Consider the following 18,997-nt stretch of genomic DNA (forward strand, 5'->3'; position numbering starts at 1 on the left):
AATGTATAGTCATTTAAATGCATTTCCATGAAATCAAAAAAGACAACAAATAAGAGATACTTAAAACACTTAACTTTAAGCCCCTGACCTATGATTTAGAAGCACCATATCAACATTTCATAGATGGTTTAGTTTTTAGATCATAAGGTACAGAAGATTGACATACTTTTTTATGTCATAGATATAGCCGCCAACAAATGGTAGGGAAAATAAAAATGTAGTCTATGCAACTGAGAGTGTTTTTTATACCTTCAAAAGATTAAATTGCATTTTTTTTTAGCAAATAGTGCTGAAGCAAACACACTCGAGTTTCCTGTCTTTGCTTTAGCTTTCACATGGGAAAATATAAAGCGATTTCTTTCCCTGCTTCTTTTGAGTTATATTGTAAATGCCCTGACATCCTGTACTGCCTGCATTCAAATAAATCTTTGGGCAATGTTGCTGTTGTGAGACATAAAGCACAACATGAAGACAGAATAAAAAACTAGACAAACATAATGGAGTTATAAGAAGATTTAAGTCTTTAGTAATGTATTTGTCAGCAGCTATAACACTTTGTGTGGACAGCCATAAATGGATGCTGGTGTATAAACAAATAAAGAATGACAATTTAGTGAAACATAGCTGTAATAATCTAGAATATGTCTTTACAGGAAAAGTTATAATTGTTGAAAAATACTATACATTAATAACTATTCAAAACTGTCCTAAACAGACTAAAATGCCAAATCCTAAACAGACTAAAATGCAGTTGTATGCAGATCTGCATACAACTGCATTTTAGTCTGTTATAAACCATTTATTAAATCTTAAAATATGCTGATTATACTGGCTATACTGCTAAACAGAGGGGAATAAAGTGTTACCTCATAGAAACATGTAAATACTGTTGCAAGGAAAGAGTTTAGGTGAAAGCAAGTTGCAAAAATGTTTTTCAAGTTTTCATTTGGAAGTTCTATGAAAACGTGTTGACATTCCTTCTAGCAACACCATCAGGGGCTGTAAAGGATCTATCCCAAAATATACAAGACAGTAGGCCATGACATTTGATCAATAAAATCATTCCACATCCAAGAGGATAAACCATTCTGAAGTAAGACGCCACAATCAAGACAAACTTTTTTATCTCACCAGTGGTAAGGATCTAAGTTCAAGGAAGTTGTCTCTCCATTTTTCATTCATCGGGCAGTTTCATTTGTTGGTGTTTAATGACATTTACACTCTGACTGAGCTGCTCTTCAAAACATAAAGAATGAAAAACAAAAAAATCAAATAGCTCCTGAAGCACCATCATCAGCCGGGTAGGAAACTTGACTGCTGGAGGAAAAAAATCATGTAATGTTCTAATGGGAAGAAAGTTTTGCAAAAGTTAAAAAGAAACAAACACCTGCAAAAACCAATAGGTCACTGAGCTTTAAGTTAGGTCAGCAAATGATTTATCTGGGGGATATATTTTTCACCGAGGAACGAAGGTAAAAAAAAGAAAGAAAAATGAAGAGATAGAGGGAGAAAAACAACCGGGCTGCCAGCTCTTTGAGTTTGGTCACCTAATAATTTCTAACAGAATAATTTGAAAAGCTGACCTCAGGCTGAAGCTCATAGGAGGACGATCTGGTCAGCAGGAAGCTGCCAAGATGGAAAAAACAAACACATCCATGCTAACTGTGTTTCCAGGCCAGCACAGAGGGAGACACAAATCTCATTTCAATGGATTATCACTCAATAAAGTGATATGGAGCGTCTCCCCCAGAGGACCGAGAGCGCGCTAATCTGATCTAATCTGATGCTGAGGAATAACACAAAGTGTCAGGGTTTATTAGGGTTTAAAACATAGCTAACAGGGTTAGCATTACGACTGCTGGTGGTGGAGGCCAGGCTACAGAAAGACTGAAATTGGGAGTCCTAAAAGCCACAACCACCCTGTTAACTTCTTTGGTGCAATGTTTCACTGTTCATGTTATTGCAGAGAGTCAAGTACCCGACCAGCCCAGCTCTCTGCACGTCAGGCCGCTACCCAACAGCATCATCATGTCCTGGACTCCACCCCTCAGCCCCAACATCCTGGTCCGTGGGTACATCATCGGCTACGGAGTGGGAAGTCCCTACTCTGAGACAGTCAGGGTGGACAGCAAGCAGAGATACTACTCCATTGAAAACCTGGGTGAGGACGGTGTGGGGGGCAACCAGAGTCAGATGAGAAGATGGGTATCAGTGTCATCTCTGTCTCTTCAATCCAAGAGGTGTTTTGCCTAGCTTAGCACAAAGAAAGGAAGCAAAGGGAAACTGCTAGCTAGTTTCATTAAAAGAAACAAAATCCACCATCCAACAACTCCAAAGCTCTCTGTTTTATGTGGCATTACTGCCAAGACAAAATATTTTCCATGAACACATTGCAGAGACATGTATATCTTATATTAGTGTAAAAGAGACAAAAGAGTAAAATTGACCTTAAAGCGGTCAACAGATCTGCTGTAGTTATGTTAGCAAAAGTATCCCTAGCTAGCTAGGCTACACCAGGACACCCCCCAGGATGGATAAAAATAATTGAACCAGCTTTCGAGACACCACTGACTGTGCTGAAACAAAGTAATGGTTTTATGTGTTGACAAATTTTTACTCACTTACTGTTTTTGTTTATTACAGCTTTATCCTTTTACAACCCTCTCTTCCACCCATGGGACACGAGCAGTGGGTGGAACAGTCATGAACTGCTTGTGCTGGGAAAAGTGAGATGAATATTAACATGTAATATATCTAGCGATGGATAGGACTCATCTTTTAGGTCATTTTCAGAAAGAACGCCTTGTCACGATAATAATTCAGGTGTAACACTGGCCATGTTGTTGTGTCGAGCAAGCATTGAGCTTGGGTCAGGTGTGGCTTTGCTTTTGTTTACTTTTAAATAGAGCTCGAGCTGTGGGTCTCAGGTCACGTCTCAAACTTTGCAGCTGCAGTAGCCAGGATTTTAGAAATACTGATGTTATGAGTTGGAGTCTTCCCACATCCCCACCCACCAACCCATTCCACCGACACCGAAAGAAATTTAATGATCCTCTTGATTTTTATAATCTAGTTAGCTGTTCTACTGTATTGTATGTGCTGCAGGGTTTCTTTGAATGAAGAATTTTCTTTCTAGATAATCATTAACTGCTGTCTGAAATAACTTTTTGAACTTTGTCTGCATTTTTCCCTCTAATTAGCACCAGATTACATAGTTCTTGTAAGGGAAATGTCTAAATCTTGTTTTATTTCCCAACTTCAAGTTTTAAAATCAGTTTCAAAGCCCTCTTCACACTGACCAGGATTAAATTCTGGTGGAGAAATACTGAATAATCCTTTTATTTATTGCTGTTGTAAAGGTGCTCACATTTTAACTCACTGAGTCTAAACCCTACCCAGCATACCCCTGCTGACGAAGTGCCAACATTGACACAGCGCTCCCCTGTTCCATTAATTCATTATGATGATAAAATCCCCATTTAATTACAATAAATTATTTAAAGGAATTTAATAAGAAAGCTGCTTGAGGTGGAAATCTAATTGTGAGAGGTTGAAAAAGAGAAAACATCTTCTCCAGCAATCCGCAACAAGCAATTTGCATGCCAAAGAAGACAATAACAAATTGGTTGTATTTTAATACATGGATGAAAATTTCTGTCTCAGGTCTCATAACAGAGTAATAATGAAAAAACAAAATCCAGCCATCGCGTTTGCATGCACACATGGGAGCGAGCTCACATATGTACACGGCATTTATAATTCATAGTGATCATTAATTCATGTGGCGAGGCATCTGGGGAGAGGAGCAGGCATGTTTGTTGAGCTGATGTGAGCGTTTGACGCCACAAGGGGAGATCATGCAGCATCATCACATCAAGAGCGACGAGCGGTGGCGGGATGAGCGGCTGCATGACAATCAGTTCATACGTCTACAGTCGTCATGTCTTCACGCGCATCTGCTGTCTTCGTGTGACAAGGTCGGGTCAGGACCGAAGAAAGGAAGTCTCACCCTTAAAACCTGGAGGAAACAACTTTCACCTTTTTCACTGTCAAAGCGCAAGAAGTTATATCTTCTCATGATAATGTACTATGTTGTGCTAAATATAAGTTTGAATTACTCTCTCTCTCTCTCTCTCTCTCTCTCTCTCTCTCTCTCTCTCGCTGTCTCTCTCTCAGAGCCGAGCTCGCACTACGTGATTTCCCTAAAGGCATTCAATAATGCTGGAGAGGGAGTTCCTCTGTACGAGAGCGCCGTCACTCGATCTTTGACAGGTAGGATCACGCACAAGTCACTGATAACAATCACAGTAATCTGTGTTTACAGTACAGTGGGGATGTGCTAACATACAGTGCTGTGATATGTAGCAGATATAATAAAATGTTCCATATCAGTCCAGAACACTGTCAGTATATAAAGCTGAAAAGCGTAATGTGCTGGAACTGCCTGTGTATGATGGGGATGTGGCCATAGTATTATTTTTATTAGAAGTGACAGTATATAATCAGTACCGGCAGCGCAAAATATCAGTTATGTTGATACTGGTAGCAGTCCTATCAGTTGTACTTTTAGTGGCCGTATTAGTCCTATGGATTAGCAGTAGCATTAATGGTTGAAAAAGAACAAGGTTGAAAAGCAGTAGTAGAAGCAGTAGAATACTGTTAGTCCTAGCAGCAGGAGGAGTAGCAGTAGTAGCAGTATTAGCAGTATCAGTTGATGTAGAGGGTTTCCTCGACATATTAGTTTTGGGTAAGTAGTAGCAATAGAAGTAGCAGTAGCAGTATTGGGCGCATTAATAGCGGTAGCAGCAGTAGCTTAAGGAATACATTTATTTGTAGCAGTATTAGTGGCAGTGCCAGCACTAACAATAACAGTAGCTTGAGCAGTGGCACTGTTCTCTGCAGTAGCAGCACAAAAACATTAGCAGTTTTAGTGGCAGAAATTCGATTACCAACAGGAGCCCTAGCTTTAGTAGCAGCAGTAGCAAAATTAGTAGGCTAGCTCTATTAGTAGCAATTATAACGCTAAAAGTAGCAGCAGCTTCAGCAGTTGTGGCAGTAGCAGTTAGCTATATGCATTAATAATAATAGTAACAGCAGTTGCTTGAGCAATATGTGCATTAACTTTAGCAACTAATACAGCCAGTGTTAGTGACGGTAGCGTTGTTGTAGGATTCGGGGGAAATTATCTTGTAGTATTACCAGTAGTAGAAGTAACAGTGATATTAGTTGCAGCAGTCAGGGTACCTACAGAAAATATAAATGTGCTGGAGCACTGTGTGTACTATCTCTCACTGCAGAGTATTTTATTTTCTAATATTTGCAAGGACTTTAAAAAGTTTGTAGTTGTAGTTTTGATTAAGGAGAAAAGATTTGGAAGTGACACCAGGAGATAGGCCTCAGTCTGAATCCAACAGCACTGAGTACTGAAATCTTTGTACTGAGGAAACTGTTCACACATCAGACACAGTCCGTCTATGTATGAGCTATAGGTAAATGCGTATATATTTATACACCCTATGGTGTGTGTATGGTGGCTCGCGCTCATTGCAATTATTGCGTGTGTGTGTATGTGTGACTCATTAGCTCTTCCTGCAGACTATGAGCTGTAAAAGTGAGATAAATGAAACACATCCAACTCTCAGCCAAGTTTCATTCTATGAATTAAACAGCCAACCCTCCGCTACTCACCCAACAGCCTGCAGCTGACATAAATCCTTTATTACTCTCATAAAAATGTCACATTTCTGAGGTTTTTCAGACCTCATCATGGGATGATTGTCACAGGAAAAAACCAGCAGCAGAAACCACTCAGCTCATCACAGTTTTTTAACCTTCAATACAGGATGTTTCATGGCGAAACTTTTAGAACTGGGATGATTTTTTTTTTTAACTGTGCTTGTTGTCTTTAATGGAGGTTTCTTTAAGAGAAGAAGGAGAGATGAGGAAAAAAAGCAGGCTATGGATTCAAGACAGAGACACTACTGGGCGGGAAGTGTGTGTGTGTGTGTGTGAGGGTGTGTGTGTGTAGGTTAGGGGGCAGAGAAGGAGGGAAGTTGGATTAAGAAAGAAAAGAGAAAAGAAAGATTTGGGCTTGAGCTCCTTTGAGCGCCCTGATTCTCTACAGTTGTTGTCTTTTTACTGAAACATCTCATAAGGTTCCGAGTTCACACTGGGCAGCAAAGGGTCCAGACTACACGATATCGGTTCAATAAATGTTCTGCCAGATCCATCAATGTTTGTTTTGGAATGAACTGAAGAGCAACCTTTGTCGCGGTATCTTGGTAAAGACACACAGACATTAAGATGCATGAAACATGGCCCATTGAGCAAAATATTTCAATGCAATTCATGTTAGACAACTGGCAACAAATATACCGTGCATGGATTCTACAAAAAGGATATTTTTTTTGTATTAGTAGTATTAAAGTATTTCAGGAACTGGTGAAGTGTGTGGTGTCGGTTAAATGAACTAAAATAGATGTCCATCTGTAGAAAATCTAACTGAACAAAGAACTAAACAGAGGACAACTGTTACAAGATACAAAGACACATCTGGAGTTTTTTTGATATATAGACATAGCTGGAGTTCTATAGAAATACGTTAACACATCTGGAGGTCAACAGAAATATGTAAATGTGGAGTTCACATCTGGTTCTATAGAAATACGCAGTCCCATCAGTGCTGCGTGCATACATAGACACATTTGGAGTTCTACAGGATTACGTAGACATGGAATTCTAAAGAGATGCGCATATATATCTCGAATTTTTGAGCGATTCTCAAACACATCTGGAGCACTGTAAAAAATATAAACAAAACTGGAGCTCTCTAGATACATAGTCTAACATGGAGTTGTAGTGTGACAGTCATGCCTTGATAAGCTGAGACAAGGTCATCAACAGTGACACACACACACATACACACACGCTTTCTATCTCGTTATGCACAGGCTGAATTCTCCATCACTTTATGGTGGCAGGCTGCTGGAGAGTTTTTTATGAGAGCTTTAAAAAATGGCTCGTTAACGGTGGGATCCTTGTTAATAGACTGCCTCGTCCTCGCCTCGTTGCGTGCAGAGACAGAACTGATCCTCAACCAACCGCCGAACTCTATTTAATCAATGACTGGAGGACCACAGAGGGAGACGGGGGAAGGGATAAGACCAATACAGGATGTAAGGATGGAGGTTGGAAGAGGAGGAGGAAGAGAGGCAAGAGGAAGTGTAGGGGAGTAAAGAATGAGGGATGGAAGGTTAGAGGAAGAAAGGAGGAAGGGATCAAGGAGTAAGGTGGGGGGGTGAAGGGAACACAGTTGGAAAATGGGGAGATATGCAGGACGCGAGAGAGCAGAAAAGAAAGGGATTGCAGAAAAATGTGGAAAGGAAGAAGAAGAAAAGTCGGCAGATGGAGGAGGGGATGTAAAGAGTAAGAGGATGGAGGGAGGAGAGAATAGAGGGGGAGTGCAGTGGAGGTGGAGGAGGAGAAGAAGGAGGCGTGTTTTGCATCCTCATCAGTATTCTGTCCTGAGCAGAGCTTAATTGTGATGCTGGACGACAAGTTAAACCACGACACTGCCTGCTGCAGCTTGCCCCGCAGCTCCACACACCTCCTTCATCAATCTCTCTCTCTCTCTATCTCCCTCATCAGTCTCTCTCTCTATGTTGGCCTGCAGCTGTACATCTCTCTTCAACAGCAGCACATTAGATGTCAGTGTTGATTCCCTCAGTGGTCTGGTTTACGCTGCAGACACAACAGGATAAACCAGCTTCATCTCTCAGAAGTGATGCTGCCGTCACATGAACTCATAAAGTCCACAAGAGTGTATGTTCATTGTTCAAATGGTGTTTACAGTGGCTGAGAGAGCGGAATACACTGCATTTTAAAAAAACACAAGCAATTAGACAAAATATTAGCAAATGAAGAAAAGCTTCTCCAATCTGACAACACATATAAAGCATTTTAAAGAAACAATGCAAACAAATAAAACACACACAAATTAAGAAATACATTCGCCAATTTGAGAACACATCCGCAACATATAGACATAGCCTTCCAAAACAGAAACACAGCACATCAAACAAAAAGAAGCTTCTAGGCGACCCTAAAAACTGAGGAACAAGCCAGGAATTAGAAAAACCTCGGATAATGATGGAATCATGGTATCAGGGTGTCAGAACAAAAATAAACACTGTTAGCTATTTCTCTGGCATCACTGATGCAACCCAGTCCGTATTAGGTGATTCTACACTTCACCATTAACATTCAATACCAAGGCAGGTAGTAGTGCGCTTTATATTTTGTCTTAACCATAGATAAATCACCATAACTACAATCTTTCCCTGACCTCGTCCATACCATAGTTGCCAAGAGCAGATATTGTGGAGAGTCCGAATTTTACCGGGGCGGGCTTGCAAAAAATCCAGTACAGATGTATGTCTGGTGTATTATTGAGTTCAGCAAATCACACATCTGCGCATGTTCAATTTAAATCTTTTTAAAGGAAAACTAGGGTTTATTACAAGTTGGGTCTTATTTTTGTAGTTTTACCTATCATTTCTATAAGTACTAGTAATGCTGTACTCACCAAAGATAAAACTGTGATCTCGGAGCATGGTAATTTATTAGTAATTTATGGTGTTCACAAATGTGTTTCCAATCCACAAACGATCAATGGAAGACATAAGTTCAATTTTCAATACATAAAATAAAAAATGGAAAATTGGAAAATTGAATTCCATTTTCGTGGACTGTATTTTTCATTTGTCAGCTCAATCTATGATTCAAATTTTGGCTGTATTTTTTTGTTTTTATTTTCTATCTATGGAATGTTGGATAGAAAATGGAAAATAGAAAATTAGAAAAATCAGAGTACTTTTATTTGTGTTCATATCTTGGATTTCTTGAGAGGATGGGATCCCAGCTCAACTTGTGTCTAATTCCTCATAATCAGTAGCGTCAGGTACAGTACATCTAAATTTGCAGAGTTGCTGTCCTCAATAGCCTCCATTGTCAAAGACTGCTGTCTTAGACCGGACACCCATTTGCTACATCGTTATGTTACAGTGACAATAAGCTAACTTAGCAGACTTCTTCCTCATTGTGTCTGTGTTTATCAATTGTAACACTGAGAAAACCGCGCCATCATGACGCCAAACTGGAAAAAAAACAATATTACCCACTCATTTGCATCCAGCATCTCATGAGACCAGTTACTCTCCTACATGCCTTGGGTCACTGGCGACCCCATACACTTTTTAGAGAAATGCATTCGAAAAACAATGCTTTTTATCATTTTGACACCAGTACATTGTTAAAGACAAGTACTCTGAGAAATACCAGGGAGTTTAGTGCTTAATTGAATGAAATGAATGAATTAGACAGGGTTTAATATAGTCCCAGGTTACCAAAGACAAGAAGTAGTCTATGTATTTAAAAACTACAGCAGCTAAATAATATTTAATGAATATAGTAAAACGTTGACGGGGACCATTTTTCTGCATTATGATTACTTTCACTTTTAATACATGAATAAATTTTGCCAATTACACTTACTTAAGAAAGGTTTTGAATTTAGGACTTTTACTACTAATTTTTTTTTACTACTAGTTTTTTCAGTGTAGTATCATTTACTGAAGTACCTTTTCCACCACTACTTGCTAGTGACGCTCACCAAGAAGCCATATACTCTAATGTAAACTGAAAATTAAAAGTACTTTTAATTTTACTTGTTACCTTGTGTATACATATCAGATGTTTTTTGGAATAGGAGCAGAACTATTAATCTTTTGTCAGGAGGAATATTAAGGCAAAGGAGAGAGACTGAAAGCATAATTCCACTCTGCTGAAACAAAGGCTGCATCTTTTGCCTAATACTGTAGTTTAATGTGATGCAGTCTATACAAACCTAGAACCTGCACTGCTCAAAGTAGTTCTACAGTCGTCGTGGCAATTGTTTTTCAATAATAGCCTCATTAAAAAAGGTCTTATAAAGGGACCAAGGATGGATCATCTTTGCAGCTACTGTATGTGTAACTACAGTCAACCAATGTCAGCTTCCTGTCAGTCTCTACCAACAACACTCACTGTTTGTCACTCTCCAACACTGTCAAACACAGTGTCAAACACGCAACAAGCTTTAGGATGGACAAAGCTTTATTGAGACATATTCATAAAACCTACTATACATTATTAGTCTGTGCCAGCGGCCATGACTGTCATGATATGACTGTCCTCCGACCAGAATGACCATGTGGGTTGTTTGTCCCTACCCCCTGAGGTGACCTATAGGAGCGTCTCATGAAATAGTGACCCTGTGGCGGCAGAGAAGGACAGTCTCCCTTGAAAGCAGACGGGATGATAGGTGAGCTAGGCTACCTCACTAGCCAATCAGACACAAATTGAGCCAGGCACTTAGACTCCACCCTCTCAAGCCAAATTAGAAATAAAAGTACTCTGATTAGCCAATTTTCTATCTTCCATTTTTCTATCCAACATTCCATAGATAGGAAAAAATTTTAAGAAAAGCCCCAAATCTTAATTATACATTGATCCAACAAATTTAAAATAAATGTTTTGGAAAATGGAATTCGATTTTCCATTTTTCTGTTTTTCATTTTTTAAATTCAAAATCGAACTGATAAGAGTTACACGGACTTTATCACCCTTTGATTAGACAATATTTGATTAAATTTTTTAAATGGAATATTCCAGTGTCATGTGGCTTTAATTTTGGCAGTTTCAAAGTCACTCACTGTGACTACCAGTTCATTGGCCATTTTCTAGTTTTCCTGCACACACCTGCTTAAGATCGTACCCGACTGTTGATTTTTAGCAAACCAACTACCTCATATTGACAAACCTCAATCTAAATGGCAACTCTCAACCCTCAGTCAACTCTGAGCCACATGTGAACTAACATTGAAACGATACACAGCTGTCCTAGAAACATTTAGTAGCCATTTGTCCAATTACTTTTGAACCCTCAAAATTTGGACCCTATGTTTTAAAAGGGCTATATCTCACACACAGTTCTTTTTATATTGATGTAAACCTACTCAAATTAAAGCTGAGACTTGTCACTTTATTGTTGTATCCAATATTTTATTTTCGATTGAACAGGGTCTGAATACTCTCTGAATGCAATGTATACTGTAGGTTTTTTGTTCCTACCCTCTGATACAACCCATTGGAGCCTCTGCTCAAATAGATCCCCTACAGCAGCAGGCGTACAAGACCTCCATCATCAAGGCTACAATAATAAATGATAGTAATAACAATAAATGGTTAAGCTTATTGAATGGTCATTGTTTCATTAGGTTTAGGCACAAAAACTACTTGGTTAGGTTTAGGAACAGATCATGGATCCACCCCAGCCTCTTCCTTATGTGAACTTTGTCACTCTATATACTATGTCCCCTGATTTCTTCCTTTGCTCCTGTCATGATTACTATGGCCACGAGAGGTCATCTAACAATAACATAGCAATAGATCGCCATAACATGCTTGCTCAGATGACCTATGGGCTCGTTTTTTTACAGGACAGTCTCTTCTAAGCAGTTCATCATTCTCTTCATGTGATCCCAGACTGACTCCATGATGTTGAGATCAGGGCTCTGTGGGGGCCAGACCATCTTTTGCAGGACTCCTTGTTCTTCTTGTCTCTGAAGATAGTTCTTTATAAGTTGCCTTAGTGTTTGGGGTCATTGTCATGCTGCAGAATGAATTTGGGACCAATCAGATGCCTCTCTGATTGTACTGCATAAGAGTCTAAACACCTGAAGTGCCTATAACTTTTGCACAGTACTGTACCTGTAGCCCACTTCGGCCGGTCAACAGTTCAGATAGTGTAGGTGGACTTGTGGGCTAATGATGTGGTGCCTGAGGAGGTTGAGCAGTCTGTTCAACTGTAGAGTTAGAAATGAGTTTTTCCAGCTACACTTCTAAAATCTGTGTTTATGTGTGAGGCAGAGAGAATATGTGTTTTTAAAGGCACTGAGATAAAAATAGATGTTAAACCCCTATTTTTCTGTTGCAGAGAGACAGACAGAGATCATCATCCTCTGTTCTCATTTCTGCTCAGTTTCTTTAAAAGAACTGAAACATCAAGTGTTTGTTTTTTGTCTATCCTCCTTCTCAGATTTAGACTTAACATTTTATTTAATATTTATACATTGTACTTTTTTGTACTTTTTTTCTATTCTATTGCATTATTCTATTCTATTGCTTCTATTCAATTGATTATACTTATTTAGTTGTGGCATATTTTCCTTCTTAATCTTCTTTTTTTCTACCTTCATGTAATCTTGGATAGAAACATTTTGGGACAAACATTTAAATAATCAGTAACAAACCTCACTGAGATTTTCCTGCATTGAAAGTATCTCTGGCCGACAGGCTGTTTTACTTATTAAATGCATAATACCAAAAATAAGGATTCAGTTGAGATTCATGTCAGTGATTTTTCAGTGAACCAGATGATTGTGCTATTAGCTTCTGAGTCGATGTGTTTTTTGTTTTTTTACTTTATCTGTGTCACTAACTGTTTTTCAGCTTCGAGTAGGTTTGCCTGTCAGTAGATCAGAGGATACAGAGCTGGAATCAACAGAGTGGCTTTCATATTTTATTCGTCAGTTGACCGTGTTTATCCCTGCTCATTCCAGCTCTCTTTTAGCATCTTATAGCATCTGTTAGCGTGTGTTTCATGTTCTGCTGCCTTTAGGTGCTTCTCGAGCTTGAACTTCCTGGTTCTGAGGTCATACTTATACCTCCCGTGAGGTGTTCAGATGCTGCATGTCAGAAACTAATTTTTGTTTATTTTTGTTTATTACACAGAGCAGCACTTCAGCATCAACAAGTAAATGCAAATTTGATTCACAAAGATTAAAAAGTAATCACAGCTACATACGGGAATAAATAATATTAATTTTTGTGATGAGCAGTATTGCCACATGAAAACAAACCTGAAATTTGAATCCCACGTACATTTCCATGTTCCTCTTTATTTTTGAGTTTGGGATGCTAAAACATGCTCACCCCCACAACCCTCAAAAGGATAAGCGTTGTAGCTAATGAATGGATGGAAAACAGGCTCAAATGTGTAGTGTTTCTGAAAGCACCCGAAGGCAGCATCTCTGATTGTCTGGAGCCAAAGATCCACACAGATGGGTTTCATTTGTTCAAATCTACACAAGCCAACAGTATGAATTGATACGATGCCTGAAAAACTAAAAGTTTCTTCAATGCTGGATTTTTTTTTTCCATACAACATTTCAAATTTGATTTTCTTGGAAGGGCTTTTTTTTTAGTTCCAAGGGAAAACTGGGGTTTATTACAACTTGAGCTTTATTTTTGTACTTCTGAGCATTTGTAAAAGTTATGATAATTGTACGCACCAAAGTAATCCCTGAGATTTCGTAACATGGTGGTCAATCAGCAACAAACAATTTCTCCTTTAAAAATGGACTAAAATTGATATTCAGATCCTGCTCTTGATGTCACAGCCTCTAACAGTTGCCATACTGGCAGACAGAAAACCAACAAGTCCTCAAACCTGAACGTCCACATACGTAGGTCGTTTCTCCCTCCCCTGTGATGTGACCCATAGGAGCGTTACTTGAAACAGCATCTATACAGCAGCCGGAGATATGCCTCGGATAAACTGTTAAAAATTCTAGTTGTGAAAATAAATAGCTGACCCTTTTATGATGTTATAATACTAAGTTTAAGGTTTGGTTCGGTTTAGACACAAAAATGACTTGGTTAGATTTAGGGAAAGATTGTGGTTTGGGTTAAAATAAGTACTTAACTAAGGTTGGAGGACCTTTGTTGTCATGGTTACAAAAATAAATGCGTGGTTAAGGTTATGGAGCAATCGTCAATGGAGCAGCAGAAAAAATGTGGAATGTCAGTTTGAAAATGGAAATGAAAAGTGGTTCGCATGTTAAAGTCTAAATGTTTTCGTCGACCCATCCATCCACCGCGACTTCCCCACTATGTGGATTTTGTCGCTATAAAACAACATCAACCTGGTTTCCTCCTTTGCTCACATCATAATTACTACGCACACTAGAGGGCACTGTCACTTGAAGGTAATTTTGTTTTGGGCATTTGTTGAAAAGACTGATGTTGTCTGACACGCGAGATATTGCTTCACGATAAAACGTAACAATGGGTCATAATAAACTGCTGCAAAAATTACCTGCAGGGTTGTTTTTTAGGGAAGAAAGTCTTAAAAAAACACACTATGCTCTGTCCTGCTAGCATGACGTGATATAGTCACATTGTATAAAAAAACCAAAAACCTTCACAAACCAAAATGCCAAATCCTGAGGTAAATTCGATCATATTATGGATACTGGCAATTAAAGATAATGTGAACTACAGTAAAGGAGTAAACCATCCAGAAATTAAAAATTTTTTAAAGTTTAAAAATTTTCAGGTCTTCAGACCCTCAAGTGTTAGGTTTCAACTGGTTCCAGTCTGCTATGTTTGGTCCTTCAAGCCCCACCCTTCCCTGGATCTGTGGCTCCACTTCCTGTTTAGAGTGACATCTTTTGTCTCTCACTGTCTTCTTACTCTTTGTCCTTTTCTCTCCTTTTTCTCTGCTGTTTTCACTTCCTCATCCATCCAATTCTCCTCTCGTACTTCCCTCTTCTCGAACAAACATTGTTGTCTGCTGCATTACACTTAAAAACTTGCATGTCATCTAATGTGTTCATTATATTTGCTTCTTTTTCTTTTACATATGCATGCACAAACCTATATTAATCTGAATATATGCTTGTATCACTCATGTCTCCCTATATAAACCTTCATTATCACACATGCATTACACTGTATGATTTCATTAATTATTCCCAAACACCCTGGTTACCATTAACCTCCCCCCAGACCCCATAGACCCATCTGAGGATGACCTTTTCCACCTCTTTGATAAATACCCCACTCCCATGCCAGACACCAGCATTCCCATGATCCCCCCGGTGGGGGTCCAAGCCGTGGCTCTGTCCTCGGATTCCGTCCGCGTCTCCTGGGCTGACAACTCCATGACCAAGAACCAGAAGGCATCTGAGGTCCGGTACTACTCCGTCAAGTGGAAGACCAGCTACTCCACCAGTGGAAAGTACAAGGTAAACACAGACAATCAACTTGTGACATTCATACCGGGCTGTTCTACATCCCTTCCTAGTTCAATATTGTCTCTGCCAGGGTTGTTGACATGACCTGGACACGGGTCAGACCTGAGTTATAAATCTGTTGACCGAAGACTTACAACTTGATTTTGACTGTAACACTAATGACTTGTGACTTTAATTGGACTTTTGAGTTATAATTTCTCGATTTCCTCCCCAAAACCCAAAGTTTGAACATTATTTTATTTTAAAAAAAAGTGTGCAGCAAATTAACACCTGATTTTCCTGGCAACAGATATATTTAGAATCAGTCTGACAGCAGCCAGTCACACTGCAGAGTCAGGAGGGATAGGTGTGTTTGATTGTTCATGACTTGTTTAGGATTTGAGGCTCGGCTTGGGACTTGGCTTGGGACTTGTTACCCTTGACTTCGGACTTATCATTCATGACTTCGGGCTTGACTTGGGACTTACCTGTCTTGACTTGATGCTCCTGTCTTGGGACTTAACTCAGGGCTTCATGAGACATGCAAAGCAGCTACTTTGTCACACCTCAGCTCACTTAGAAGCTCACCACAAGCTCCATACAAGCTGTCACATGACGAAATTATAGTTTGTCTGCAAGGAAATGCTCACGTTTTTACATAAATGTTTACCATGTCCCCCACCTTAAGTCCTAGTTCACCTTACTACTCCTACTGAACAAGAAATGTTATCACAGCAACTCCACTTCCTGCAGCTGTTTGATTATCATCTGATGGGGATTAAATGTCATACCTGCCTTCTTGTGTACTGCCTGCTCTAATTTGAGGCAGGTTTCCCCTCCCTTGCTGCTATGTATCAAGCAGCTCACTAGCAAAACTAAAGGGAGCACAGGCACTGTAAACAATAATCATGGTTGGTCAAAAAGTTTTACAAATCAGAGTTACAGCGATCTAAGCAGAAAACACAGTGGAGGTTAACTGAACACTATATGTGTGGGGTTTTTTTTTCTTTTTCAGAAGCTTTTACTGATCAAGAAATATCTTTAAAAATATTCTCGGTTGACAAAAAACAGCTTGGATTGTTTTGCAGTACACTAGGAAAAATCTCATCGTAAACATGCTGTGACCTGAAGTAATTTTGATTGTTCTGAAAACAAGATAAAATTCTTCACTGATCATGTCATGTGCTCCGTTCAACTGGTGAGACTTCTTTTCTTCCAACAAAACTCTGAACTTCAGAAAAACCTTAACCTATAAAGGAAAATCTATACAAAGGCAGACAGTCTATTCACCTTACTAAAGCAAAGATGGAGGAGGACAGAGAGGGAGAGGTCTTCTTCGTTTCTTTCCATCAGATTCTGAGAATAGGACATTTTGTTGGTGCCACAAGCACAACCAGAAATCTGGTCTTAAAGTGAAAACAGTTTATGCAGCCAATGGGGTTTGTCAATATTCACTAATGTGACTAAAGGCTTCGTAAGAGTCGCCGTTTAACCTGCATGTCTTTGGACTGTGGGAAAAAGCTTTAGGAAACCCACGAAGGGACGGGGAGAACAAGCAAACTCCACACAAAACCCAAAACCTTCTTGCTGTGGGGCAACTGTGCTAACCACTGCAATGCAAAGTATATATATATACATATGTATATATGTGTGTGGGTGTGGGTGTTTATTATATTGTAACAGCAGTTTTAGTCTTTTTTCTTGACAAACAACTACTTTTTCCCTTAATTATATTCTAGCAACATCTAAATTCTACAAATGTATTGTGTGCCCAGTCTGCAGACACTACAGCCCTCAGCCATACAGTCACTGGCCTCAAACCAAACACCATGTATGAGTTCGCTGTCATGGTAACCAAAGGCCGCAAGTCCAGCACGTGGAGTATGACAGCACACGCCACAACATATGAAGCAGGTATGTATCTCTTAGACACACGCTTACGTTCTGCACGGGGGCAGCAGCAAACTTGGTTATAAAGGCCATTCAGTACATCTGTATGAATACGATTGGACTTTATTTGTCGGCTAAACAGCTAGTGAATGGCCCATTGATGGTGTAGCATGAATGAAGCAGCTGCTTGTGAACTAATGCTGTGCAACATTAAGTGGACTTTGAGTTAAGTGTTTTCTTGTCAAACTGCTGTTACCACGGTCAAGGATGAACCTTTATGCTCGTGATTTTAGTTTAGTTGCAGAGTTTAAGAATAAGTGGGTGATTCTTCTGTGTTTTTTTTTTTTCAAATGTAATACACTTTACATTTGAAAAGTGTATTACACAGCTATCATTTTTTTCATTGACATCTAAAACACCCAGCTGAATGCATAGAGTTCAAAGTTTTTCTCTGGGGGATTTCAAAGTAATTCTCGGAATAACAGGGATACATTGAATGAGGGCAGGTTCACTAAACATGGGTTCACCACAACAATATGGGTGCCAGGCTTTTTTATTTTCTTTCCCACCTTGAACAGCGATTACTTTGGTGTTTTACAAATGAACAGAACTTCTGTTTTGGTACGGTGAGGTGTCATGAAGAAACTTTACTCTTCCCCACAACAACATGACAACTGTCTGCAACAATGAGACCCAACCACAGACTGAAATCAAAATGTCAAGGTATCCCTTTCAGGATGTTTACAATCATGTTTGTCGGATTTGTCATCCAATTAAGTGTGAACAGCATTACCTCCGCCAGCTCCCTGGGGCCCTGCTGGAATACATTGACATTCATAGCGAGCAGACGGACTGAGCCCACTCAGTCCCTGCAGTGATCCACCAGTTCTGGACACACAAACGCTGACCACATTTTCACAGCAAAACATGGAAAACAGCCTTTGCAGCAGATCCTAACCCCTCTGCCTTACAATTAGAAATAATCACCCACCGAGTCTAAAAGACATCAGCTAAGTGACACTATATTATTTGTTTATACTAGCACTCTGAAAATTAAAATAATCGATGCTGCCAAAGCAGGAGAAGGCTGTAAGAAGATAGCAAAGCTTTTTCTGGTGGCTGATTTCTCAGTTCATAATGTAATTAAGAAATGGCAGTTAACAGGAATGGTGGAGGTCAGGTTGAGGCTGGGAAGACCAAGAAAACCTTTGAGAGAGATCTGCTCGTAGGATTGTTAGAAAGGCAAATCAAAAAACCAAATCATAACTGCAAAAGATTTAGCAGACTCTGTAGTGGTGGATCACTGTTCTACGGTGCAGTGACTCCTGCACAAATATGACTTCATGGAAGAGTCATCAGAAGAAAACTTTTCCTGCCATCCTCACCACAAAATTCAGCATCAGAAGTTAAAAATAAATAAATAATGACATGACCTGCCATTCAGCACAGCTGTATACACACAAGCAAGTTAGCAAAAAGTTTGACTGGCCTTAGTGACCCCTTCATCTTTAATGCTATCTCTGTGGTCCTACCTGTCGAAGTTACTGTAGAAGATACAATTTATGGTAGTCATAGGATGCTAACAGCCCAAGAGCACATCGGCTAGAGCATAATCATAAATTGGAATAACATGCACTAGTCATTACTTATTAGTCTCAGAGAAACAGGACTCAAGTGACAGATATGCAGAATGAGCTTAAATCTGAGAGTTCATCACTAACATCAAGGTAAACTGAAACTAAAAGGTTTGAACATTCAACATTTTTTTAAAACCTTGGCTCTTCTATTAAAGGCCATTGTTTTTGGCCTACACAATTCAGGCATTGCTGCTATTGCCCTCCTATTAGACATAGATAATATTCACTTATAAACTTCAATCATACTTAGTATTAGTAATTAGTTACTGTAGCTTCACTGCAGCAAGAAATGGTCCCTTTTTTTTTCTGTATGTGTATGGATTAAATAAATGAGATAAAAGTGTTCAAATAGTG

General features: G+C 39.3%; 1 protein-coding gene across 1 annotated transcript in view; it reads left to right on the forward strand.

The window, feature by feature from the left end:
- dcc (DCC netrin 1 receptor) overlaps positions 1 to 18,997 on the forward strand; it is a 306,576-nt gene that overhangs the window by 224,547 nt on the left and 63,032 nt on the right. The window contains exons 17-20 of the mRNA XM_040158011.1: positions 1,967 to 2,161; positions 4,177 to 4,272; positions 14,890 to 15,128; positions 16,892 to 17,030. Of these exons, the coding sequence (XP_040013945.1) occupies positions 1,967 to 2,161; positions 4,177 to 4,272; positions 14,890 to 15,128; positions 16,892 to 17,030 (669 nt within the window). The remainder of the gene's footprint in view (positions 1 to 1,966; positions 2,162 to 4,176; positions 4,273 to 14,889; positions 15,129 to 16,891; positions 17,031 to 18,997) is intronic.

Source organism: Xiphias gladius, chromosome 20 (assembly GCF_016859285.1).
Source record: "Xiphias gladius isolate SHS-SW01 ecotype Sanya breed wild chromosome 20, ASM1685928v1, whole genome shotgun sequence".
NCBI lineage: Eukaryota > Metazoa > Chordata > Actinopteri > Istiophoriformes > Xiphiidae > Xiphias > Xiphias gladius.